The following is a 27,629-nucleotide window of genomic DNA, read 5'->3' on the forward strand; positions in this document are numbered from 1 at the left end:
GGCTGCTTCCGTTGACACAGAGTGTGTGTGTGTGTGTGTGTGTGTGTGTGTCAGCCCTTGGGTATCTACGACTTCGCGGCGAGCCGTGCTTCGGCGGGACATGACGAATATCAGTGGTGTTCACACGGCGCGCAACACGAAGGCGACTTTATCTTTACAGCCAAGCACTACACTATAATATCATTGGAATAATGATGTATTAACACAATGAAATTAAAAGCAACTCCAAAAAGGAGAGATTAACCACAGTACTTAATTTTCTTCTATGGTATTTGCCTCTAATAACCATTCACATTCTAGCAGTACATACCTTGATCATGATACAGTGTCTAAAAATGATTTACATTGCATCCATAACACCTTAGTCTTATACAAAGAGGTTTGCCTAATTCAGTCACAAAAGTTTTCAACTCTCCCTTATCAGATATCACAATCCACAGCAACGTGTTGCCTACATTTAAATATGGATTAAGAAAATACTTTATAAGGAGGTCCTTCTGCTCTCGTAAGTACCTGCAGTTAAATCATTGTCTGTTACATAAATTCATACTGATATTTCTATATGTTTTAAGGCTGTGTGTGTTTAATGTGTCAGCCAAAATTCATCATACTTGTTTAAAATGAACAATGTATGAATATTCTTTTGTGTACTTAAGTTTATTTTTAGTAATTATGTCATGTTACTTGAACTAACTATTATTAATTTTATTTCAACCTTCAGCTTATTAACCAATCTCTGTACATTTTTGTATTGTATTTGTATTCAGTGTATCTCTATGCTTGTAAACCTGACTCATTCCACATCTTGATTTGTCATAAGGTATTACTCGACCACAATATTAGTGTGCTTGCATGTAAGGACTCGTCGGTTGGCATATTGCGAGACGGCTCGTAATCTGGGTTGACGGTAACATCTTCAACTTTTTTAATCCTGTTATCCTCAGTTGCACATAGTATTATAGTATGTTAATAATTGTTACTTTGGACCGCCTGATTAAAAGTGAATGAAAACAATTGTCATGCCCTACGCATTTCACCTTTTATTCTTTGGAAGGTGTCTTCAGTGGCCTGGAATATGTACATATTTTTATTATTTAGTTTACATTTTTGGACTCTGTGTATATATAGGTTATACACAGTTCTGGTGGTTGGCTTTTTTATGGCGTAGTAATATTTACAATGTGGAAAAGGCAGAGAGCTACTTACCGTAAATCAGAGCAATTCAGTCTCTTCTTATGTGATCAGCACATCATGCTTCATTGAAAAATGATCGCATAAGAGCATTTCTTCAAAGGACTGAAATATCATGCAATGAACATTTCATTTTCATACAACTATTTTCTGATGCATGTATGTTTCTTTCATAGCCCCCTTAAAATGTGCTCCTGGTTTACCGCATAAACTACACTATTTTTAAAAAAGCTTAGTACCTTTAGCTGTGGAGCAATATCAACTTCCCTGAATGTGCCTGTGGGAGGGTTAGGGAGGATAGTGGAGGGATACTCCTCTTATCAGGACAAAGAGAGCAGTAGTCAAAACCCTGGCAGAGATTGTGATTCAGTTTCTCTGCTCCTACTTGGTAAAGTCATGAGAAGGCCCTTTGTGGCTGGACAGTGGGTGTGTAGTAGGTGGTAGATAGTGGGAGAGGCAAGGCAGCAGAGATCTGTTTCTCAACAATATTAAGACGATATTTTCGGTCTCTGAAGACCTCAGTGAGAGCTTTGGCACATTTGGAGGGGGTCTGCTCGTCACTGCTGATGTAATAACCTTTGGTGGCTAGTCCACATGGAAGGACTTTCTTGGTAAGGAATGCATGACATCTCCAACATTCATGGACTTGCCACTATTGAACAATACCTTTCCCAATGCCCAACTGACTCCCGACCTATGACCACCTTTCTGGTCATTGTTACCTCCTGAAGACCATTATAATAAGTTGTGGTAAATTACATCTTTACAACAACTTAAAATTGTATTAAAATGTCATACAGCACAATACAGTAAACAAGAAGAGTGTTAAGAGCACATATAAATCAGTAAGTAATGCTTCTGTCCAGGGTGTAATGGCAGAGTTTGACATGTTATTGTTATTGTTGTTGTTGTTGTGGTCTTCAGTCCTGAGACTGGTTTGATGCAGTTCTCCATGCTACTCTATCCTGTGCAAGCTGCTTCATCTCCCAGTACCTACTGCAACCTACATCCTTCTGAATCTGCTTGGTGTATTCATCTCTTGGTCTCCTTCTACGATTTTTACCCTCCACGCTGCCCTCCAATACTAAATTGGTGATCTATTGATGCCTCAGAACATGTCCTACCAACCGATTCCTTCTTCTAGTCAAGTTGTGCCACAAACTTCTCTTCTCCCCAATCCTATTCAACACCTCCTCATTAGTTACGTGATCTACCCACCTTATCTTCAGCATTCTTCTGTAGCACCACATTTCAAAAGCTTCTATTCTCTTCTTATCTAAACTATTTATTGTCCATGTTTCACTTCCATACATGGCTACACTCCATACAAATACTTTCAGAAACGACTTCCTGACACTTAAATCTATACTCGATGTTAACAAATTTCTCTTCTTCAGAAACGCTTTCCTTGCCATTGCCAGTCTACATTTTATATCCTCTCTACTTCGACCATCGTCAGTTATTTTGCTCCCCAAATAGCAAAACTCCTTTACAACTTTAAGTGTCTCATTTCCTAATCTAATACCCTCAACATGACCCGACTTAATTCGACTACATTCCATTATCCTCGTTTTGCTTTTGTTGATTTTCATCTTATATCCTCCCTTCAAGACACTATCCATCCCGTTCAACTGCTCATCCAAGTCCTTTGCTGTCTCTGACAGAATTACAATGTCATCAGCGAACCTCAAAGTTTTTATTTCTTCTCCAAGGATTTTAATACCTACTCCGAATTTTTCTTTTGTTTCCTTCACTGCTTGTTCAATATACAGATTGAATAACATCGGGGAGAGGCTACAACCCTGTCTCACTCCCTTCCCAACCACTGCTTCCCTTTCATGCCCCTCAACTCTTATAACTGCCATTTGGTTTCTATACAAATTGTAAATAGCCTTTTGCTCCCTATATTTTACCCCTGCCACCTTCAAGAGAGTATTCCAGTCAACATTGTCAAAAGCTTTCTCTAAGTCTACAAATGCTAGAAACGTTGGTTTGCCTTTTCTTAATCTAGCTTCTAAGATAAGCCGTAGGGTCAGTATTGCCTCACATACGGAATCCAAACTGATCTTCCCCAAGGTCGGCTTCTACTAGTTTTTCCATTCGTCTGTAAAGAATTCGTGTTAGTATTTTACAGCCGTGACCTATTAAGCTGATAGTTCGGTAATTTACACATCTGTCAACACCTGCTTTCTTAGGAATTGGAATTATTATATTCTTCTTGAAGTCTGAGGGTATTTCGCCTGTCTCATACATCTTGCTCACCAGATGGTAGAGTTTTGTCAGGACTGGCTTTCCCAAGGCCGTCAGTAGTTCTAATCGAATGTTGTCTACTCCCGGGGCCTTGTTTCGACTTAGGTCTTTCAGTGCTCTGTCAAACTCTTCACACAGTATCGTATCTCCCATTTCATCTTCATCTACATCTACATCCTCTTCCATTCCCAAAATATTGTCCTCAAGTACATCACCCTTGTATACACCCTCTATATACTCCTTCCACCTATCTGTTTTCCCTTCTTTGCTTAGAACTGGGTTTCCATCTGAGCTCTTGATATTCATACAAGTGGTTCTCTTTTCTCCAAAGGTAGGCAGTATCTATCTTACCCCTAGTGAGATAAGCCTCTACATCCTTATATTTGTCCTCTAGCCATCCCTGCCTACCCATTTTGCACTTCCTGTTGATCTCATTTTTCCTTTTTGCCTGCTTCATTTACCGCATTTTTATATTTTCTCCTTTCAGCAATTAAATTCAATATATCTTCTGTTACCCAAGGATTTCTACTGGCCCACGTCTTTTTACGTACTTGATCCTCTGCTGCCTTCACTATTTCATCCCTCAAAGCTACCCATTCTTCTTCTACTGTATTTCTTTCCCCCATTCCTGTCAATTGTTCTCTTATGCTCTCCCTGAAACCCTGTACAACCTCTGGTTCTTTCAGTTTATCCAGGTCCCATCTCCTTAAATTCCCACCTTTTTGCAGTTTCTCCAGTTTCAATCTGCAGTGCATAACCAATAGATTGTGGTCAGAATCCACATCTGCCCCTGGAAATGACTTACAATTTAAAACCTGGTTCCTAAATCTCTGTCTTACCATTATATAATCTATCTGATACCTTTTAGTATCTCCAGGCTTCTTCCATGTATACAACCTTCTTTTATGATTCTTGAACCAAGTGAGAGCTATGATTAAGTTGTGCTTTGTGCAAAATTCTACCAGGCGGCTTCCTCTTTCATTTATTACCCCCCAATCCATTTTCTCCTACTACATTTCCTTCTCTCCCTTTTCCTACTACCGAATTCCAGTCACCCATGACTGTTAAATTTTCGTCTCCCTTCACCATCTGAATAATTTCTTTTATTTCATCATACATTTCTTCAATTTCTTCGTCATCTGCAGAGCTAGTTGGCATATAAACTTGTACTACTGTAGTAGGCGTGGGCTTCATGTCTATCTTGGCCACAATAATGAGTTTGACATTGTAAGTCGAATTTTGTGATATATATAGAAATGTAACTAAACTTCAGACTTTGTGCTAAAACAAGACAAACTAGCCAGAAAAAGAAAATGCATGAATGAACCAGAGCTGACCACCATTGACAATGCTGCGTGCATCTGGTACAAACAGCAGCACTTTCTCGGGTTCCCTGTAAGAGGAGTTGAGCTACAGTGGAAAGATTTGCAGATAAATTAGGCCAAACAAGTTTCAAGTCTAGTTCTGGATGGTTGTTCAGTTTCCATGATCAACACAGTATCTCTAACAGAGAATAGCGCGGTGAATGTTTTAAGTGCAGATAGTACAAGTATTAAAATCATTTTGTAAAAAAATTAAAAGACTGTTTTAGAAGAGGGAAATTAAGAAACATTTTTTAAAACTTAATAATACAAAGTAGTAAATTCTTGAGGAAATGCATTTTTTTAAATATCACATTGAAATACTGTATCAATGAAAATAACCATTTTTGAAAATACAATGTAATTGGATATAAAAAAATCAACTCACCAAGCAGCGGCAGGAGAATACACATAAAAGGTATTATATAAGCAAGCTTTCGGAGCCACTGGTTCCTCCTCCTGGCAGAAGGGTTGAAGGGGAAGAAAGAAGGGTGAAAGGAAAGGACTGGTGAGGTTTAGGAAACGGCTTAAAGTTACAAGAAATCTCCCAGAACCTCGTGTCAGGGGATACTTACCAGAAGGGATGAGAAGGAAAGCCAATGGATCCAAAAGGTTGCACACATAATACCTTTTATATGTATGTTTCCGCACCACCGTTTGGTGAGTAGATTTTTTATCTATCCAGTTACATTATACTGAAATACTAATTATATAAATGATATAGCCTAATTTAATATTTGCACAGCTCCTGTGGCTACAATTCCTATTGTGTGTTTGACTTTTCTAAAATTTTCATTGTTATTTCAGGATAGAAGGACAAAGTTCCCAGTTTTTTTAAGAAGCTGATAAATGTAAGGATGGAAGTTAAAACTTTTGTTAATATACAAATTCAAATTGATTATTTTCCATTCATTACAAAGAAAGCTACATTACTGTTCATTTTGCATAGAAATACAATAATGTACTACTGTGTAGTACTTTGATGCTGTTTGATAAGCAGAAGTGCAAACCAACAAACACTACTGAAATACAACACGAAATACTGACTACAACAATACTAAACTGGAAATTTATTGATTACTTTCAACAATGTCCTCATAAAACTCTTCTGCTCCTTCTGGTATGTTAAAATGCCTCATACTTTTTCTTGCTGATCATTTGTTCTTTTCCAAGGTGGCTGCTTTCTTCACTCCTTTGCCAAAGTTTCTGAATTTCTGTACATCAACCTCAATAGGACTTCCATTTTAAGTCACATAGAACTTTGTAACGCAGGCAGCCAGAGCCTTTAAACTTCATAATGAATGGAAGTAAAATGAACTGTATGACAGCTGCAATTGGTGAGTCCTTTATTGACACAACCTGTTTCGAGTGCATTAAAAAAGCATCCTCAAGTGAAAAAAAATATCACGTTAGTGCACCAAGATGCCCCCAACTTTGGAAATAAAAAATCAAACCCCTGAAGAGGGGAAGTCATTAAAGCTAATAAAACAGGACGTTGTAGCGTCCACACCTGATCACGTTCTGTGCTGTACCCTTGCAACCGCCACATGTGCGCCACCACACTATTCGCCCCAATGTCCTGTTTTATGTATATTGATGACTTCATCTCTTCAGAGGTTTGATTTTTAACTATGAACGTCGAGAGCATCTTGGGGCACTAATGTGACACTGTTTTCACATGACAATGCTATTTCAATGCAGTGAAACCGGTTGTGACAATAAAGAAATTGCCAATTAACAGCTGTCTTGTGGCTCATTTTACTTCCTTTCTTTATCTATTGTGTGTCCAATACTGGCAAAAATCGCTATTTCTTAGTCATTTTGTAAGCCATCATTCACTGAACAGTTATTCTAAAAGGCATCTTATTAGTGTAGCATTTTAGAGCAATGGAGTTGAGATCCTGTTTCTCAATTTTTATTTGTTATCTTGACAACGCCACTTTGTTCCAGTGCTTTACAGTATTCAGTCCATGAAAGACTATGTTCCTTTTCCTGGTAGTCTTTTCCGCTCTATCAGAACACTCTGTCAAATCAAATCCAATCCTTTTGTGTCTCAAAACAACATTGCTGTTGCGCGATACGTTGTCTGGATTTACAGTTGTGACCATGAATAGGAAAACAATGTAGCAGCTTGTTATATTTTCTGCTTTCTGTCATGAAGGCCATTAGTATGCACATCATTATTGTATTTTTTTTATTTTGACTGTTACAGTAATCAGAAAAGAAATGACTTTCATTTGGGCGAATTTCTGGCTGGGACGCCTCAAGGTTTCTGAGAAAAACCAACAGAGCAAGGCTACTTGATTGAATCCTTTAGGGCCTTTTGTTTCAAGCCAAGTATAAACAGTAATCCTTTCCTTTATCTCTACTCAGGAATCAATCATAATGCATAAACTGTACGGCCTAACCTGTCTTGAATGTCACCTACGGAGAGCTCTGATATTAGTTTATTCTGCACCACAGTTACTGCAAACTTCACAATAATCACGAATTAATGTCATTGCGTAAACCACTAATTTATTTTTATTGTTGGTTCTGGCAGCAAGTGCTTGCCTTCAGAAAGAAACTCTCTCACACCATTGACAATGACATCTACATTGTTATTCTCCCTTCACAGTTTGGATTTATCGACTTCTTGTTTAGTGGGCTGTGATCAAATATAGAGTTTTGCAGAAACTCGTGGTTTTCAACATGCTACAGCAGCAAATATCAGCTTTTGACATAACCATTTCAACAGGTCATGTACGACAACAACCTTGATTTGTAAATACAAACATCTAAATTATGAACAACTAAGTATTTATCGACTTGAAAAACTACTCCTCAATTTGTCTTGGGCACAAGTGACAAAACAATACAACTGGTTTGTCCTGAAAGTCCATCCTCAACAATACAGAGGCCAACAGAAAAAGCAATTCACATAATATTTAAGTAATCAGCTATCTTTTGTGCCGCAATGCTGATGATTTACACTGTTTAAAATCAGTCATAACTGGGACAACTTTAAAGCATTGGGCAGTCAAAAATATTACACAGCATGTTGCATTCAGGTATAAAGCTAACAAATGGCTTGGGTTACCAAACTATTATTCTCTGACTGATTCAAGAACAACTGTAACCAAACGTTCAAAAATTGCAAACTGAAAAGTTAAAACTGAAAACTAAAGATGTGAAAGCGATGTTGACTTTATAGAAAATGTTCCTGCTCACAACTCAGATCTGTCTACTGTTCATTGACTCATTAAGTGAATGTTTCTCCCTCCAATCACTACTTCACTGATTGAGCCAATGGATCAAGGAGTGACCCACAATTGTTAACATCTTTATAGAGTATGCAATTACCCGCCAGGGTAGCCGAGAGTGCTCACACGCTGCTTCCTGGACTCAGGTTGGTGCGCCGGCCCTGGATCAAATCCACCCGGCGGATTAACGATGAGTGTCGGTGTGCTGGCCAGCATGGATGTGGTTTTTAGGTGGTTTTCCACATCCCGCTAGGTGAATACTGGGCTGGTCACCAAGTTCCGCCTCAGTTACATGACTCACAGACATCTGCACATGCTCACACTATTCCATTAATTACACTCGACGCAGACAATAGGAGTACACTAATTCTGTCACGGGGGGAGGGGTACGGGGTGGCGGCAGGAAGGGCATCCGGCCAACCCTTTCCACTGACCTTGCCAAATCCATTCCTAACAATGCCGACCCTGCGTCACTGCGGGACATGGCACCAGTGAACAGTGAAAGAAAGAATAGGAGTATGCAATTCAGGAACTGTATGGTGCTCTTCAATACTACAGACGTTGGTGAAGACAATATAGGCAAACAGACTAATCAAAGTGAGAGCTTAGTATATGAAGTGTTGGACCAGTCATGTACACTGAAGTACTCATAAATTTGCCTATATGATCATTAAACATGTCCATGAAACTCATCACTGTTAAGTCTAAATATATTCAAGTATACTGGATCATTCTAATTAAACTGGTGGTGTTCTAGTGCTACAGTGGGCTGCACAAATTGCATGACGCTGAAACATTGTAGGTATGTTCAGTAATTGATGTGTAGTGACAGACCAGGTGGCCTGTAAACAGTGAGAATGTGAAATGCTTCCTGTTTTGACATCAATATGCTTTTTGTCCCCCGGCAATGCACGCTTATTTTCTTTTGTGAAGCGACTGCTACTGTAAAGGGTTAAGAAGGTCGAAGTACAACAGACCAGTACAACAGTTCAGCTTATCTTTGTTTTATTGATTTACAGAAGGCTGTCAATAAGATTCAATTAACAGATGTGGTAAACTTGCTCTACAGTTGGGGAATTCCTTTCAGCTTAAATAAAAACAGCTGAAGATATTTATTCCTGTACTACACCCAGGTGAAAATTGGTTCCAGTTTAACTAGCAGCATAGCAGTTAATAGAGGTATTAACCAATGTGACTGAGCCCACTACTTTTTAATGGTCGAGGTGATAAAAGAAGGCATTGGCAGGTATTGGTTATAGAATAGGGGATGAAGAAATAAAAATAATTCGTTATGCTGATGGTGCAATTCGGCAAGCAAACAGTGAGATATCCTGTAGAAACGTTGAAATATATTTAACATGGCAGCCAAAACCTAAATATGGTGATATTCACTCAAAAACCCAAATGTTTGACAATATCTGTGGAACCTATTACATACAAACTGGAGGTGGATAGAAAAAGTATTCAGCAGGTAATGACAATTAAATATCTTGGTACTGAACTGTCCCACACTGGAAATATCAGAAAGGGGGGGTGGGGGTGGAGTGGGAAGTGAGAGCATTAGAAAAGGTCATAAAGTGGAAGCCATTAATGAGTGGGTGCGTAAGAGAAAGCAGCAGTGGAACGAACGTAAACAGGATGGACAAACGGAAGGCCGTGAAAGTTGTAAGAAATAAATTACCAGTTGGAAAAAGAAATATTAGGCAACCAAGGAAAAGATGGTGCGACAACCTCAGGGTGGACTGAGGGGTACTGAAGGGAACACGCTTTAGACTAAGAAGAAACGGAGAAGGAAGAGAAGAAGAAGTGAGAGGGATTCAGTGGTATATGCGAATACTGTTTACAAAATGAATTGTGAATACAATTAGTAGTAAAGAAGTAATGTACTAAAATGTCATGCCTGATGGATTTACTGCATAACAGTGAAAATGTAGTAAGTACACCCACATCCAAAATTCTCTCTTATGTCTGTACTTGCCTTGATTTATCAGTTTTATACGAAAAGATGATGTATATCAATCTCATACTCTACCTGTGCAACAAATGTGTCAAGCAAGCCATGTTATTACCAATTATTTAATAGGATTTAGTTTCTGGCACAAATATCAACTGGTAATCCCCACAAAACATCAAAACATGGAATTATTTAATAATGTTCTCTTAGAGGTCATAATAAATAAATTTTATTTTTACTCCTGAGAACTATTTACACAATGCATTGTCGAGTCTAGAAAGAAATCTTTATTTAATTTAGTGTATATCTTCTTATGTGAAAGGCAAGTGAAAGATCACAAACCACTAATATGTGGCAAAATTATATTGAGCTTACAGAAGAGTTAACACCAGATCTATGACAAACTTATCCAACAGTATGTACAGGTCCTTGTCAGTCACTTGCAGCTCACATGATGTTTTCTAATTTGTTCATTCAATCAGATTTTGTAATTTAGCGGTCAATTTCACCAAATACTACATCAAGGGTACCTGCAAATGACCAAGACAGAAATTACTTACAAAAGACTAAAAATTATGAAAAAAGTGTGTATATGTTTCAATTTTCATCTCAAAGGAACTACATGATGTCAAATTTGGTCTTTGTTTCTGAAACACATTACAAAGGGGACCACCATTATAGGTCTGTATTGCAGATATGAACAGAAATCAAACCATTGCTAACAAACAGTATAATTGTTTTACCATAAAATGTCATAAGAATTAAAATGACAACAACAACTAACAGAATTGTTGAGGCTTTTGTGGCCATTTGTCAACATTGGCTGTTGGCTCCTGTACTGGGTTCTTCAGCCAACATTTGTCTGATGATTTTTCTGACATTTTGGCAGCACAAGAGAATAGCATTTTCAAAGCTTCACCCTCCATTGCTGGTGGAGGACTCGATTTGAGCCCACAACCAGAAATTTAATGTACTGGCCATACCAAAATCTGAGAACTTTTACCCTGGTGATTAATGCTGTGGTTCTCTCCTTGCTACCTCCAACAGTTGTTTGCTGCACCATGAGAATCCATTAATACTCTTGATTGGTTGTAAATAGTCTTCACATCATGTTTGTGCAATATATGGCCAATTCTGTCTGTCACCCTATATGGGAATGGCTGGACAACCCACCAACAACAACATAAACAGCACTGCTGCCTGGGACAGGTAGCAAAATCTACCATGGCATTATCACACCTGCTTGTTCGGGAAAGCCATAGAAACCTACAAACATGGCAACACCTTCAACAAGAATAAGGTACAAATAATCTGTGGCTGCAGGCTCAACTCCTGTCCGCCAGTCTGCTCGATTCCAGTGCAGTCAAAAATGTTTGGTAAATCTTTGACAATGCCAGCCACCTATGCTGGCAAAACATCAGAAAAATCATCTCAAACAAAGTTGGCTGAAGAAGGTGAGACAGAAGTCAACAGGCAATATGTCAACAACTAGGAAATCATTCCTACCTTCAGGAAAGTGATGTATGTATTATTGCATCATTAAAATGATGTTGTTGAACTGTGGTAAGTTACAAAGCTGATCAACATCATATCCTTTAAAAACACAACAATGGGCAGTTTACTTACCTATAATGGCTACGATGTCAGCTAACATATGTCTCTTCCCAATTTTATCAATAGCTGCAAGATGGGCAAATCCTGGGGCTTTAATCTTGCAACGATATGGCTTAGAACTGCCATCAGAAACAAGGTAGATACCAAACTCACCTGAAAATTACAATATGTATAATGAGATTATGTTATGGAACTATTAATGGGTACAAAAAGGTGTCAGCTTCATTCCTGAGAATATGAGAAATTGTGTGTTGATCAAGTGAGGTAGCACAGTAGTCCAAATTTCAGAATGGCAAGCAAGAAGAGGTGGGATACAAATTCTCAAGCAGCCATTATGATTTGGGTTTTCCTTGTTTTCATTAAATCACTTGGGCAAATGAATGGTTGGTTCCCCATGAAAGGAAATGCCCGATTTCTTACCCAATCTGAAGATATGCTCCATTGCTAATGGTCTCACGTGGACGGGATGTTAAATCCTAATCTTCATTTCTTTTTTGCACATGCTGTTTTCAGTCAAAAACACTCATTACCTTTAAATCAGGTAACCAAGAAATACAGCTTATTTAATTTTGAAGTAATGCAGAGAAACTTTCAATACACAATTAAACTTTTAATGCACTAACACAACCAGACTATACTTTTGAGCAGAATCAAACAATCTGGGAGGGTAAACCATTCAAGGTAACTAACAAAAATGTAATTATGTATGCTGTCTCCTTCTCTCATATTAGATAAAAAGTATATGAAAATGTTGGGAAAAATGTAATAAGTATAATAAATATTTGTTTTACAATCTACTAGAGTTTCTCATTAAGATACATATAGTGAGTTTTTCGAAATGGCTGGAGCCCTCTCGCTGGCCTCATGTATCCACTACTACTAACAGTATCTTCTTTTACTTGATTAGTGGGCTACCAACATACTTGGAAAGAATGTTCAAATTTTTATGCATTCACTGTGAGCACCATGTGTTACATTATACGATATCAAAATGGTGGCTCATTTCCTGCCACACATGAATCAGCTTCTCTCTCGTTGTCACATCCACGGCTTCAAGAATGCTATATTGCAGTCTTTCGAGTGTGTCAGGCAAAGGAGGGATAAAATAAATTTAAAAAAAAATAAAAAAATCAGTCTTTTACGTAATACCACAGTTAAAAGTCACAAGGTGTGAGGTCTGGAGACCCGGGAAGCCACTGGCAATGAAGTTCATCTTCTGCCCCTCCTCTTCCAATCCAGTGTCCTGGAATGGTGTCATTCAGGTAATGGCAGACATGCTTGGAGAAATTCTCTAAGCACATCCGATGTTATCTGAATGATACTATCCCCAGACATTGGATTGGAAGAGGAGGAACAGAAGATGAACTTCATTGCCTGTGGTCTCCCAGTCTCCAGATCTCGCACTTTGTGAATTGTCTGTGGGGTTACGTGCAAGACCGTGTTCTTGTCCCCCCTATGCCAGACATTCATGAAAGTCTGCAACATCGCAGTGTTGAAGCTGTGTGGCAGGAAATGAGCCACATTTCTGATACCTGTTGCGTAACACATGGTGCTCACATCGAATGCTTTAAAATTTGAACTTTTCTCTTTCCAGAAACGTTGGAATTGTGTTTCTATCTTTTGTAGTTTGGTGCAATAAATGTTTGAAATCTGTTCCTTCTCTTTGAATAGCCCTGTATTTGACAAACGCTCAATGATTTAAGGCAAGCAGAAACAAACTGTGGTAAAGTTCTCTTAACTAGAAATATTGTAGCCAGGGCTATGTGAAGCATTTTAAACCATTCACACTGTTATGACATTGGTTAAGTTTTATCAGATTATAAATTCTGAATTAAAGGTATTAATAAATTAAAGATTACTATAAATGAATGTCACCTGGTATGTTTTTATTTAGTTTTCACAGAAAAGTGTATTATCTTGAGTGATGCAAAAATACACTGCTGTTATTTAACCAGTTTTCTGCCGCTGTGAATAACTGACTCGATGCAAAATGCACATTTCCAAGCTGTGGGTACAATTTCCATCAGAGAATTATTATCTGTTAAATAAAACACACACATGTAACCATTCTACATACAGAGCATTTTAATTTTTTTTGCCAAAAATGGCATTTCCTCAAGTTGCAATCTCTGGCAGCCTGTATTTTGGACCAGGAATTTTTTATAACTTTGAATTTTATCCTGCATTTTAATATATGACACATTCCATAACATCTGAGACTATGGAGGTAATCCCCCACCCAAGCTGAAGTTAACTATACTAACTATATTAATTTCAACATCATACAATGATGATCATAGTGCTTTGAGCCTTTTAAGAAGAAAGTAGGATGAATTTATATGAAATGTAGCAGAAAGGGAAAACAGTGAAAGTGGTTACAATGTTATTGATCCAAAGAGCAACATATGCATGCAAATGGTATAATGTGGCAGCATGCACTACCACTTGCCCCAAAATGCTGCACATAAAAACAGGATTTTTCTGGGACTCAAACCTGAAATCCTATTGGCGGCAGAAAGATAGGATCAAGTGTTCTGCATAGCCCTTGAGCTACAGACCATTCATATACCCGGGAGGAGGATTGTCTTACTGTAACTATCCTACAGCACAGGGTCAATTTTTGAATATAACACACTTCCCCCAGCTTATGCAAACAAAACAAATTGTTCCCCCCCCCCCCCCATTAGATATGGTCTAAGGTGCGCCGTAAGGGGCTTACACAAACACCATTTAGTTCATGGGCAGTTCCTGAGAAAACATGAAAAAAAACCTTTTCAGCCCTCCTTTTTGTGTTGTTGGCAGGAAATATCTAAATAACTAACAGCAGCAAACTGCTCAAATTTTAATGGCACTTTCTCTAATTTTAATGGCACTTTCTCTACACATTTATCTAGAAGTGCCATTTTTCTGTTTTCAAAACACTGTATTCATTATTGAAATACCCCAACAACATGGTTTTTGGGTATCAAAACCTAGCCATGGATTCCAAAACAGCTACACACAACAAATGGCTGTAATTTTAACGAGATATTCCTAAGATCCTGATCTCTAACAACCTTGAAAATTTTCTAGAAATCTTTACCCATTTCTGAGATACAGAGGTTCAAACCTAGCCTACTTGTACACACAAAATATGCATGTAAAATCCAGTGAGGCAAAAACTTAAGTTTATAAAGTAACGTAGCACAGAAGAATATGGTGTACCGTGTGCCTGTTACCATCAGAAGGGTTTTTGTGAGCCCTGTGTATTGGTACAGAAGTACATGCAAAATTTTTGTGTACGTAAAATGCAGTCTGAGGTGTAAAATCACTTTTGCATTATTTCAATTTCACATTGGTAATCTATCAAAATTTTACTGGCCAATAAAGTTCTTTTCATACTAGTGATATGTCCGGCTGTAGCAGGGAGAAGAAGGGAACCAGTGGAAAAATGCTCCTATCGGAGCACAAAACACGCAAATGTACTCCTGTTTAAAAGATTGACTGAATATCTCTGCCCAAACTCTTTGCCTTTGTATATGTCTGCTTGTGCCTGTATATGTGTGGATATATGTGTGTGTGTGCGCGCGAGTGTATACCCGTCCTTTTTTCCCCCCTAAGGTAAGTCTTTCCGCTCCCGGGATTGGAATGACTCCTTACCCTATCCCTTAAAACCCACATCCTTTCATCTTTCCCTCTCCTTCCCTATTCCCTGACGAAGCAACCGTTGGTTGCGAAAGCTAGAATTTTGTGTGTATGTTTGTGTTTGTTTGTGTGTCTATCGACGTGCCAGCGCTTTCGTTTGGTAAGTCACATCATCTTTGTTTTTAGGTATATTTTTCCCACGTGGAATGTTTCCCTCTATTATAATAAAATATCTGAATTTATATTTGTGTTGTCTGTTCTTTCCGACATCACCAAAAGAACAGACACCATTCATGATCTGCAGCCATGTATACACAACACAAGACATTCTGATATCAGCTGCAATAAGGCACTGAAGTAAATCCATGCCGTTAAGTGAAAATTTGTGCTGGACTGGGATTAGAACCCAGATTTGCTCTTATCGCCAGCAGTTGCTTTAACCACTTCAGCTATCCAAGCACGCTTCCATCCAACTCAAATTCTCATATAATTGTTGTAGGAAAGTTCTTCACGATTATAGGAGACCACTCACCAAAAAAGAAGAGACACTGAGTTGCCGATAAGCACACACAAATGGAAGAAAACTTGTTAGCAATTTTATATTTTGAAGAGCTAGAGTAAATTAAAACACACACACACACACACACACACACACACACACACACAATTAAGTCCCTATATGGTGCCAACTAGACTGACAGTGCACTGCCAATTTGGTGTCAAGAACAAATTAGACCACCAAGTCTGCTTCACAAACCAAGTCATCTGTATCCTTCCTTCCACCACCAACTTCTCTGAACTATGAAATGGGACTTATCCTTAATATACATCTTCCGCTCCAATAACCATCCTGACCTAAATCTCAGTTAACCCATTGTTCCAGCACCCAACAGTTTCCCCTTCCTCCATCTCATCACCCCCTCTCAATTCACATCCCTATGTCACCTTCAGCGTGTGCTGCTTACCACCAATCGTTACAATCACGCCAGCCCATATACCTGCCGCATCTCCCTCCCGCATTCCTAGCCAGCAAACCAACCACCTCTCACTGAGCTGCTAGCCACCCACCCCCAGTCCCTCTCCATGCCTTCCATAGCCCATTCCATCAATAACCCACCAAATACTAGCACCACAATGGGTAACTACGCACAAACAACAAATTTCAATAGTTAACACTCAGTATTAGTTGTTTGTTGTACTAACGCAGTTAACATTGAAATACTTCTAATTCACCACCTAAGGGAGTTAAACAGTATGTGTTTATTCAGAGCGATGGAAAAAGAAATACCTGCGGCTAGCACACATCCATAACAATTTGTTCAAAGCAAAATGTGTAAGTTGTAACTTTGACTAAACCAAAAGAAATAAGTAAATACATTTTTATCACAGATTAGCATCACAGTAACTTTATATTCAAGGTTAAAGATTTTGTATGTTTTTATAAGGGTTTAAACAAGCTCTGTTGTTTAGAATCAATTTTTCACTCTGCAGCAGAGTGCGCACTGATCTGAAACTACCTGCCAGATTAAAACTGTGTGTCAGACCGAGACTCAAAATCAGGGCATTTTCCTGCGACTGTGGCTAAGCCATGTTTCGGAAATATTCTTTCTTCCAAGAATGTTAGCTCTGCAAGTTTTGTGGGAGTATTTCTGTGAAGTCTGGAAGGTAGGTGATGATTTACTTGTGGAAATAAAATTGTAATGGTGGGTCGGTTAGTCAGAGCACTTGCCCTTGAAAGCAAATGTCCCCAGTTCACGTCTTGGTCCGGCACTGAGTTATAATCTGCCAGGGAGTTTCAACCTCAGTAGGATTTCCATTTAAAGTTATTAATAAAGTACTTTACATTAAACCAATCAACGTTAAGTTCTTGATAACATGCATGTTCTTCCCTTAATAAAATAACAGCTGTTTAGGTTAAAAATTAAATTTGAAGTAGTTACTGATGTCCCTTATTGGGACGTATAACTTACACCTCTTAATATGATTTGTGGAGAGAAATATCATTCCAGTTAATATTTGTATACCACAACCTGTCTTCTACACATTTCATAATTTCTGAAAATTCCCAAACTTTTATATCCAAGTTTTTAGATTGGAGCAAGTTTCAGTCCTGTTGAATTTGGTTCATTATTATTATTATTATTTTATGGATCAGTGTGTGTCAAGAGTACAAATGAAAATGGTTTATCTTCAATTTACAGTAGATGCTTCTATTTTTACTTCATGTTACTTTCATTCATGTTACTTTCACATTTTGGCAATGCTTCGTTCAGCACACAAAAGTCTAGTTATATTCACAAACTGAGGAAGGAGAACCAAACCTTGTAAAGCACTGGTGTTCATCACTTAGGTTCCAGATAACTTTTCTTACTGCTTCACACAGTACTGCTAAATAAGTGCCTCACATGTTTTTTAACTGTAGCTTCTCTGTGCTACACCCTCACTATGAAGCAAAATTAGTTTTTTCTTTTTGTTTAATTTACCTTTAGGAGCTTCGATTGCTGTGTAAGTGGCGCCTGGAGGCACCTGATATCCCTGTGTGAATAATTTAAAATGATGAATCAAAGCTTCCATTGACGTCTGCAACATAGGATGACAGAGTACGTTATTAGACTTTATCCCAAATGCCTCCTACAATTGTCTACTAAAAGGAGGACAAAAATATCTTAAAATTACCCACCTTCATTTCTGCTCTTGAAGGTGGTGTTACCTTCATGTCATCAGATTTAATTTCTCCTGGTGGCATCCTATTAAGACACTGGTCGATAATCCTGAGAGACTGCCTCATTTCCTCCACTCGGCACAAGTATCTGTGACAGACAATCACACCATAAGAAGAGGAATAAATAGCGTATCTTGAAAAACTACTAAAGTAAGTATGACACAAATTGCCGTTGTGACTGCAACAGCAGTAACAGTATCCCCATTAGCATAAGCGAAAGAAATATACGAGTACATCACCTGAAACAATTTCTTAATACACAAGATTAAGAAATTTTTCAAGTTACAAGAGAATAACACACTAAAATATTATTCTTCAGTACTTTTCAAAAAAATTATTATTCTACTTATTGGTTTATGTCCACAAAACAAATACATGTGATTATTAGGAGTCAATCTGACACATGTTGGAACCACATTTGTAAAACATAATATTAGCTGCATTTTTAGACAAATTCTTTGACGTGCAACTATTTTTTTTTCTGATTGTGTGGCCCACTACAACACTGAACATTAATGCACACACTAGTTTAGTACGTCTTTTCCCCTAGCACTCAAACGTTCATCATCACAACGCTCAGCTTAAAAATTAAGCACTGCAATGATTGCTCTATTTCGAGTATCTCAAGAAGTTCTTGGTGATTCCGGTCCTGAACGGAGACAAAAGAGTGATCTCAGTGAGACTTGTAAGCCTCTCAATACAGAGATAAATGCAGTATAAATCTTTTGTTGTTTGCCAACATTACAATGTACTGAGGACAGATGGACATGCATGAAAACTAGATATTAAATACTGTGTTAGGGTAGTTTTGAATACACAGCTGAAGAAATAATTTCAGCAGAGGCTTTTACCATACACAATAATTACTATTTGTGTCTTGTATGAAAATCAACATCTGATTTTCCACAATGTACAGGTGTCAAGTTGAATATACAGGGTGTTACAAAAAGGTACGGCCAAACTTTCAGGAAACATTCCTTACACACAAAGAAAGAAAATATGTTACGTGGACATGTGTCTGGAAATGCTTACTTTCCATGTTAGAGCTCATTTTATTACTTCTCTTCAAATCACATTAATCATGGAATGAAAATATACAGCAACAGAACGTACCAGCGTGACTTCAAACACTTTGTTACAGGAAATGTTCAAAATGTCCTCCGTTAGGGAGGATACATGCATCCACCTCCGTCGCATGGAATCCCTGATGCAGCCCTGGAGAATGGCGTATTGTATCACAGCCGTCCACAATACGAGCACGAAGAGTCTCTACATTTGGTACTGGGGTTGCGTAGACAAGAGCTTTCAAATGCCCCCATAAATGAAAGTCAAGAGGGTTGAGGTCAGAAGAGCGTGGAGGCCATGGAATTGGTCCACCTCTACCAATCCATCGGTCACCGAATCTGTTGTTGAGAAAACTACGAACACTTCGACTGAAATGTGCAGGAGCTCCATCGTGCACGAACCACATGTTGTGTCGTACTTGTAAAGGCACATGTTCTAGCAGCACAGGTAGAGCATCCCATATGAAATCATGATAATGTGCTCCATTGAGCATAGGTGCAAGAAAATGGGGCCCAATCAAGACATCACCAACAATGCCTGCCCAAACGTTCACAGAAAATCTGTGTTGATGACGTGATTGCACAATTGAGTGCAGATTCTCATCAGCCCACACGTGTTCATTGTGAAAATTTACAATTTGATCACGTTGGAATGAGGAAGTACAGTACATACTGACGAAACTAAAATGAGCTCTAACATGGAAATTAAGCGTTTCCGGACACATGTCCACATAACATCTTTTCTTTATTTGTGTGTGAGGAATGTTTCCTGAAAGTTTGGCCGTACCTTTTTGTAACACCCTGTATATGAACTTCATCCATCTGTCATCCATTTGGTTTTTATTAAAGATACCATTGTGTTTCCTACTCCAGTCTTTTCCCTGATCTATTTGTTTGTTTTCTGCCTCTCTCAGTAATTCCAAACATGCACCTGTCTTTTATACAAGGCTAAACCTGATTTTCACATCAGAAGTCCATACTCCACTGCCAATAAGTAAAATTGGTAAATAGACCGAGTGTAAACTTTCTCTTTCAGACAAACCAAACAACTGAATGCCCTATTTAGTTTACCAAAAATACTCCTGGCCACTTTTACTCATGTCTCCATTTCTTAGCCTGTCAATTCAGTCAGCTACTGAACAGCCCTACAGACAAAAACTCCTCTGCCTTATTATTTTCAATGTATTCATTGCACATTATTTTAGCCATATTAAACTGATTTTCAGGTCTACTTCCAATTTTCTCTATCAAATTCCTCTGTTCATTGTTGTGCTTTGTTTGCACTAGAGATAAACAGTGCAATCTCATCCACAAAATGAAGCTGTATATTACTTCAAAAAATATTCCTTCACAATTTTAATACTCTGAAGGTATGCAACCCACTCCACTCAGTCAGCCCAATAAAACAGTACTAGCCTGCTTGTTAGAAATACACAGAAAGATCCAAAATTTCCTATAGCACTGCTGAAGATGTATTTTGGTGTTATGGGGCATTCTTGCCTACCTGCTGTTTCAATTCTGAATTTCTCACTAACCTAATCAAGGGGACCACACCGTGGTTCAGATCGAATAAAATCGATTTTCGGTTTTCATCATATTTGGATAGATTAAGGTTTTATTTAAGTACTCTGAAAAGGATTTTGCTGAATTTTTTTTTTTTTCGAGCATTTAAAGAGCATTTTCCTACCAAGTGTGTTTATGTGCCACGCCCACTTTTCTGCATATATTTTAGATATTTATATTCCCTACATTGCGTGTTCGGGATTTTTTTTTTTTTTTTTTTTTTTTTGTGGCTATCCTTGGAATGCAATCAGTAATCTTTCGTTTCTGCTGTTCGTAAACAACACGCTTTCAAACACGCGGTTAGTTTTGTTCAAGTGTGATTGCGAGTAGTTGTTATGTAAAACTTGCAGATACACTATGGACAGGCAATTAGGAGAAATAAAGAAAATCTGGAGGCAATGAAGAGAGATGTTTGGGCCATATTCTTCCATAAGACCTCTACTGATTACAAGCCACATCATGGAGTGTGTCCACCAGGAGAAAATTCGTGGTGCAAATACAATAGGGCTCAGCAACTGAAGAATCTTATTCTCACCAGCATTCTCTTCCTGCTGCTGTTATTACAGCAATTAAACATATTTTTAGAGACTTGGCTCATCCTGACCTTCTAAGGAAATGTCTGCATGGGTAGACACAGAACACAAATGAATGTTTCAACAGCATAATTTGTAACCGCCTTGGGCCATTCCGTGCCCAGTGGTCTAATATCGAGAAATGTTCCCACATGACCATCATGGATTTTGATGAAATTTTGTATGAACATTCACATATGTTCTCAATGAACACTGGTACAGCTTCAGTTTCAGAAATTCAATACTTTCGTAGATACAGTCACTTGTTTAAGACCATAGCACAGCTTTCTATAGTGTGTCCTTGAATTTTCAGAAACTTTGAGATGAGATATCTTTTATTTGCATGAAAGAAACAAAACTTGGCCATCTTATACAACTTTCAGATCTCTTTAAAGTAAAATATTAAGATAAGGATTTCTGAGCAATTTTCATATAGATAATTTGAAGCAAAGTTGGGCAAAAATTTGCTGTTTAAAAAAATGCGAACTTTAGTTTTTTTTATCTCCAAAAGTAATTGTGGGATGTACATGAAACTTTGCACACCATAACTCACCAACACAAGGTCTTAGAATACAAAATTTCATTCTCCTATTGCTTTCCATTATTTCACAAATCTAGGGTAAAGTTTTTAGTCAAATTTTTCAAAAAAGTGTTTTCTCCAACTCTTCTACACTACGGTCATTAGAAAGAGCATATTCTAAACTACCTAGAAAAGTGGATTTGGTTTTTCAATGCAAGCATGTAAGGCCCTAAAAAGTAGCATCATCAAAGAGGCACACTGGAAGTTTGAACACATTTTTCTGGCACTCAAATTATACCTGAAAACTTTTATTATGCCTAATAAATGTTTATTGGTGCCTTGAACAATTGAAATAAAAAGATCTGGTAAATAGGCAATGAGACTGTCAGAAAAACTTGAAAACTATGAGAAGTAGCTCTTCTGCTTTTATCGTAAGTGTTCATCTGCTTAAAATTCTTCTCATTTGTAAAAAAAAGGAGAGAGAGAGAGAGAGAGAGAGAGAGATATCAAAGAATTCAATGAATAATAGTTTCATATTTTTTGTACTTCTCAAAATTGTAAATATTTACAAGTGGAAAATGAAGACCTAATTTTTGGATTCAATTGTATAAAACATTTTTCCAAAAAAGAATCGGTTTGTTTGAATCATGCATTAAGTGATGTAAATTTTCCAATCAATATTGCAGAGATTTTAATATCTAGGTGTTGTAACCTGTGAATTTTTGTCTTAAAGTTATTAGGGAAACATGTGAAATTGGTTGGTTAAACATCTAAGAGTTTTAATTTTGTATTTAACCACACTTAAATGTAGCCTACTACCTTGGTAAATACGTAACCACTAGTTTCACAGAGAAAATTCACAAGATTCACTGTTTATAGAAAATATAATGGCAACATTTACTTTAACAATCAGATTGTTTCATTATTGTGAGCCTTGTTTGAACAATCAGTATTTCAGTAGTATGTTTGCAGCATAGTGAGTGGGTTCTCTTGACTGAGTGTGGCTTGTTAAGTGATTCGTAAGACCATCAAAGTTTGTTATCTAATTTACAAAAAATTGTTTTGATTATGTCTTTTATAGCATATATCTCTTATTAGATTTTTTCATTGGTATTATACATTGTGTATAATTTCTTTCAGTAGCAATTTGTTTGAAATTTAAGCAGATTATAATTTGCACTCAGAGGCCAAACACATTATTTAGTTACTGATTAGAGATGGATGCAGAAGGGAACAGCATACCTTCCTGCTCAATTGGGCAAGGAGATAGTGGAACAAAGTGTCATGTCACTTTCTTTGCCAAAAAAGCTGCTTTAAAATGGTTTGCGGATTTTAGTGATGAGGAAAGAGTTGTTGGTCCGACGTTCTGAAGCAAAGCTGGACAATACCTCTCAAGTTTGCCTACACCATGAAGCCCTGTTATCGACACAATATGAGAGGTTACAAAAAAAAATAAATTTGCTTCAATACCTTTGGGAAGGTGAATCATAATATTAAGACAGGAATTCGCACTCTTGATACTGAAACAGCTAATAAGGCTTCTGATATGTTGAAGCAGCAGCTTGTTAATAACATAAAGCCAGGTCAGAAAATTTGCCCGGCTTGCATGACTACCTTAAATAAACACTTGGACAAAGCTTTATCAGCCTCATCATCACATTCTGATGACGACTTTACACCAAAAGAAGAATTAAATAGTAGCTTATTGTCTATCGGTATTTCACACCTGAAGAGAACAGTAAGCTACAGAGATAAGCCCAAATATGTGAAGAAGAAAATTCAAAAGGCTCAAAATGTGATTAAAAACAGGATTGTAAATGCAGTGGGAGTAAACCGACAAACTGAAGATGCTAGTGAAATTAAGGAATGTGGAAACTGTGCCGACTATGCACATTTGCTGACTGAACTGAAAGCCAAGATGCAGAATGCAATTCATAAAGAACAGATGCAAATTTTAACCTTGGCACCTGTAAGTTGGACAGTCAGACAAACAGCAGCTCAGTTCGGCGTGTCCGAAAGAATGGTGAAGAATGCCTGGAAGCTTAAGGCAGAGAAGGGCATTCTGGCAAGGCAGACAAGGGCATTCTGGCACTTCCCGAAAATAGGCAAAGCAGGAAATTACCAGCAGAAGTTGCTAGTAGAGTGCGAAATTTTTTTGAAGATGATGAGTATAGTAGGGTGTGCCCTGAAAAAAAAGATAGTATTTCAGTTAGACTTTTAGATAGAAAGACTTTGCAATTTATGAGAGATGTATGTTATCTATAAGAATATAAATGGTCCAGAAATAGGGTTCTCAAAGTTTTGTGAACTTAGACCCAAATGTTGTGTAAAAGTAGGATCAGCTGGAATGCATGCAGTTTGCATCTGTGCAATTCACCAAAATGTTAAGCTTATGCTTAGCGGAGCTGGTATATGTGAAAATTATAAGGAGATTCTCAGCAAGGCAGTTTGCAGTTTGAACTCTACACAGTGCATACTACATCGCTGTGAAAGGTGTCCTGGGCCCGAAGCTATAGCATCTGAAATTGCCAGCTATTTCCTAGATCATGAGCCACAGGAAGTTATTGTGTTAAAGCAATTGTACGTACTGATCGGGCCACACTGGACACGAAGCAAATGGTAGTGGATGAATTTACTGAAGATGTAAAAAATAAAACATGGAGTCTGTCATGCCATCACTACATTGCCAAGCATCAAAGCTTGCATCTTAAAGGCCTTAAATGTCATCTGAAAGATGAAGAGCTTGTTGTCCTAATGGATTTTACAGAAAATTATTCTTTTATCATTCAGGATGCTGTGCAAGGCTTCCACTGGGACAATAGTCAAGCAACAATTCATCCATTTGTTATCTACTTTCGTCAAAATGAGAAAGTAGAATCTTTAAGTGTTTGCATTATCAGTGATTGTTTGTGGCATGACACTATTACAGTTCACGTTTTTATCAAGGTGCTCATCAAATATATAAAAGCACGGTTTGCACAGATATCCCACATTCATTATTTCAGTGATGGCTCCAGTGCTCAATATAAAAATTTCAAGAATTTCCTAAATTTGTGCTATCATAAGAGTGATTTTGGAATGACAGCTGAATGGAATTTTTTTGCTACTAGTCACGGGAAATCACCTTGTGATGGGATTGGAGGTACAACAAAGCGGTTAGCAGCAAGAGCAAGCTTTGCAACGGCCACTTAATGGACAAATTCTTACTCCCCTACATCTGTTTCACTTCCTGAAAACATTAATGGAATTAAATTTGTTTTCATCAGTAAAGATGAAATTGAGAAAAATATTGTGTCACAAGAAGAGAGGTTTAAACTTGGACAAACTGTAGCAGGCACTAGAGAAAATCATCACTTTTTACCTAATGATGAAACAACAATTCAGGTCAGCAGAGTTTCAAATGATTGGTCATCTTTTCTAGCTATAATGGGTCACAGTAATGAAGGAGGCATATTAATGTCTGCTCTCCAACCAGGACAATATGTTGCATGCATCTATGAAAATGTGTGGTGGATTGGAAATATCTGTGAGACCTCCACAGAGCAAAGGATTGCGTCAATAAACTTTATGCACCCACATGGTCCAGCAAGCAAATTCATTTTATTGGCCACCAAGAAGTGACAAGTGCTGCGTTCCGGAACACCACATTATTGCAGTTATTCCAGCTCCATCAGTAAATTCGTCTGGCTGGCAATACACCATTCCTCTTGATATTTATCAGAAAATTAATGTAGCATATCAAAAATTGAAATAGGTTAGAGGAAACAATCTAAGGAACCCAAGACGCTCTGTGTAAAGAAACCCCTATTAGGCTTGGGATCCTGTGGTAAAGAAACCCACCCGTGGCTGTTGTTGCTAAGCTATCGGGCGTAGCTCCTATGGCAATGGGAATGCTGGTTTTCTCAGGTGAAATGAAACTAGCAGTGGTTAAGCCACCATGGACCATTGCAACTCATTTATACACTTCTTTTCCATCAGTAAGCTGGTGTTGTTCATTAAACAGGCAACTAACAATTAGATGATTATGCAAATAAATTTTACGATTTACATTCATTATTAATAATAATTGTGTGTGTGTGTGTGTGTGTGTGTGTGTGTGTGTGTGTGTAAGGCAAAATAAAAGATTTCAGGTATAATCTGAGTGCCAGAAAAATGTGTTCAAACTTCCAGTGCGCCTCTTTGATGATGCTACTTTTCAGGGCCTTATATGCTTGCATTGCAAAACCAAATCCACTTTTCTAGATAGTTTAGAATATGCTCTTTCTAATGACCATAGTTTAGAAGAGTTTGGAGAAAACACTTTTTTGAAAAATTGGCCTAAAAATACCCATTTTTAGCATTTTTTGAAAAATCATCAACTTTACCCTAGATTTGTGAAATAATGGAAAGCAATAGGAGAATGAAATTTTATATTCTAAGACCTTGTGTTGGTGAGTTATGGTGTGCAAAGTTTCATGTACATCCCACAATTACTTTTGGAGATATAAAAACCTAAAGTTCGCATTTTTTTTTTTCAAACAGCTATTTTTTTGCCCAACTTTGCTTCAAGTTACCTATATGAAATTGCTCAGAAATCCTTTCTTAATATTTTGCTTTAAAGAGCTCTAAAAGTTGTATACGATGGCCAAGTTTTGTTTCTTTCATGCAAATACTTAGAGAGATATCTCAAAGTTGCTGAAAATTCAAGGACGCACTATAGAAAGCTGTGCTATGGTCTTAAACAAGTGACTATCTCCGAAAGTATTGAATTTCTGAAACTGAAACTTTACCAGTGTTCATTGAGAACATGTGTGAATGTTCATACAAAATTTCATCAAAATCCATTAGGGTCATGTGGGAGCCTCTAGACCACTTGGCATGGAATGACCCCCTTCCTAAAACTGTATTTGTAGATATGCATACAATGAAACTAGGGGTTCATGATGCTGTTATTACATTCAAATGTGGTAACAATGAAAAGTGTTGGGTACTGAAAAAGCTGGGAATTAATCCTGGTGAAAATATGATCACTGGGCTGCAACATTGCGATAAAATTAGGATAGCCAATGCAGACCGGTCTGCATCTAATATGGCCAAGAAAGCAAGACAAACATCCAGGAAGGTTACTACGGCATTTTGTTGAAATTGAGTCAAAGTTCTCAACATTATGAATCTTAGGCAAACTAATTGGTCAGTCATACTCTTTACTCTATTCTATAATTTCATTCAAGATTTGCAAATGGTCCATCGTGCTACATCCACATCTAAAGCCAGCTTGTTTCTTTATCTGACTAAAACTTTATGTTTTTTCCATGTGTTTGGTAATGATTTTAGAAGATAGATTGCACATTACACTTAGTGAAAGTAATTATAAACCTATTACTAATAACTTGTTTGTCAGGGTGTATACGACCCGGGACAACCGGGAGATCCGGGAAAAACCCAGGAATTTTTTCATCTGGGAGAAAACCGGGAAAAACCCGGAAATTTTTTAGAATTCCAGGAATTTTTCATTGTTTTAGTTTTCAGTTAAATTTTTGTAATTTTGACTGGTATGAATCGATACTCGAAGGAGATTACTGTGTGCCACTACTGCAGAATAGTACGTCAACAATAAAACATAAATGAGAGAAAAATAACGAAAATAACTATAATTGCAAAGGAAATGGGCTGTATACAACAACAACAACAACAACAACAACAACAACAACAAACAGTGCTCATGCAAGCATCAGCCAACAGCAAAATGTGTCAGAGGTTTTAGGACAACAATGCAATGCTTTATAACAACAAATTGCCTCCGATGAGCGTGAAGTCACAACTGTTTACATCAGATTCGTTTTAGCAGTTATGAGTGGGCTCGTGCACATGCACAGTCTAGTAGTAGATTCTCCCGCTTCTGGCTACAGGAATGTGGCTGTTGGCTGTGCAAGCAGTCGCTGCAAGCATCTAGATGCTACCGGGAAAAGGGGG

The 27,629-nt window shown here is 37.7% G+C and overlaps 1 protein-coding gene across 1 annotated transcript in view; it reads right to left on the reverse strand.

The window, feature by feature from the left end:
- Positions 1 to 10,211: 10,211 nt before the first annotated feature.
- Positions 10,212 to 27,629, reverse strand: part of LOC126203124 (NADH-ubiquinone oxidoreductase 49 kDa subunit-like) — a 45,572-nt gene continuing 28,154 nt past the window's right edge. Inside the window, exons 7-10 of the mRNA XM_049937371.1 lie at positions 17,917 to 18,046; positions 17,720 to 17,816; positions 11,625 to 11,765; positions 10,212 to 10,528 (exon numbers count right to left, since the gene is read on the reverse strand). Of these exons, the coding sequence (XP_049793328.1) occupies positions 10,491 to 10,528; positions 11,625 to 11,765; positions 17,720 to 17,816; positions 17,917 to 18,046 (406 nt within the window). The 3' untranslated portion in view covers positions 10,212 to 10,490. The remainder of the gene's footprint in view (positions 10,529 to 11,624; positions 11,766 to 17,719; positions 17,817 to 17,916; positions 18,047 to 27,629) is intronic.

This window comes from Schistocerca nitens, chromosome 9 (genome assembly GCF_023898315.1).
Source record: "Schistocerca nitens isolate TAMUIC-IGC-003100 chromosome 9, iqSchNite1.1, whole genome shotgun sequence".
Taxonomy (NCBI): domain Eukaryota; kingdom Metazoa; phylum Arthropoda; class Insecta; order Orthoptera; family Acrididae; genus Schistocerca; species Schistocerca nitens.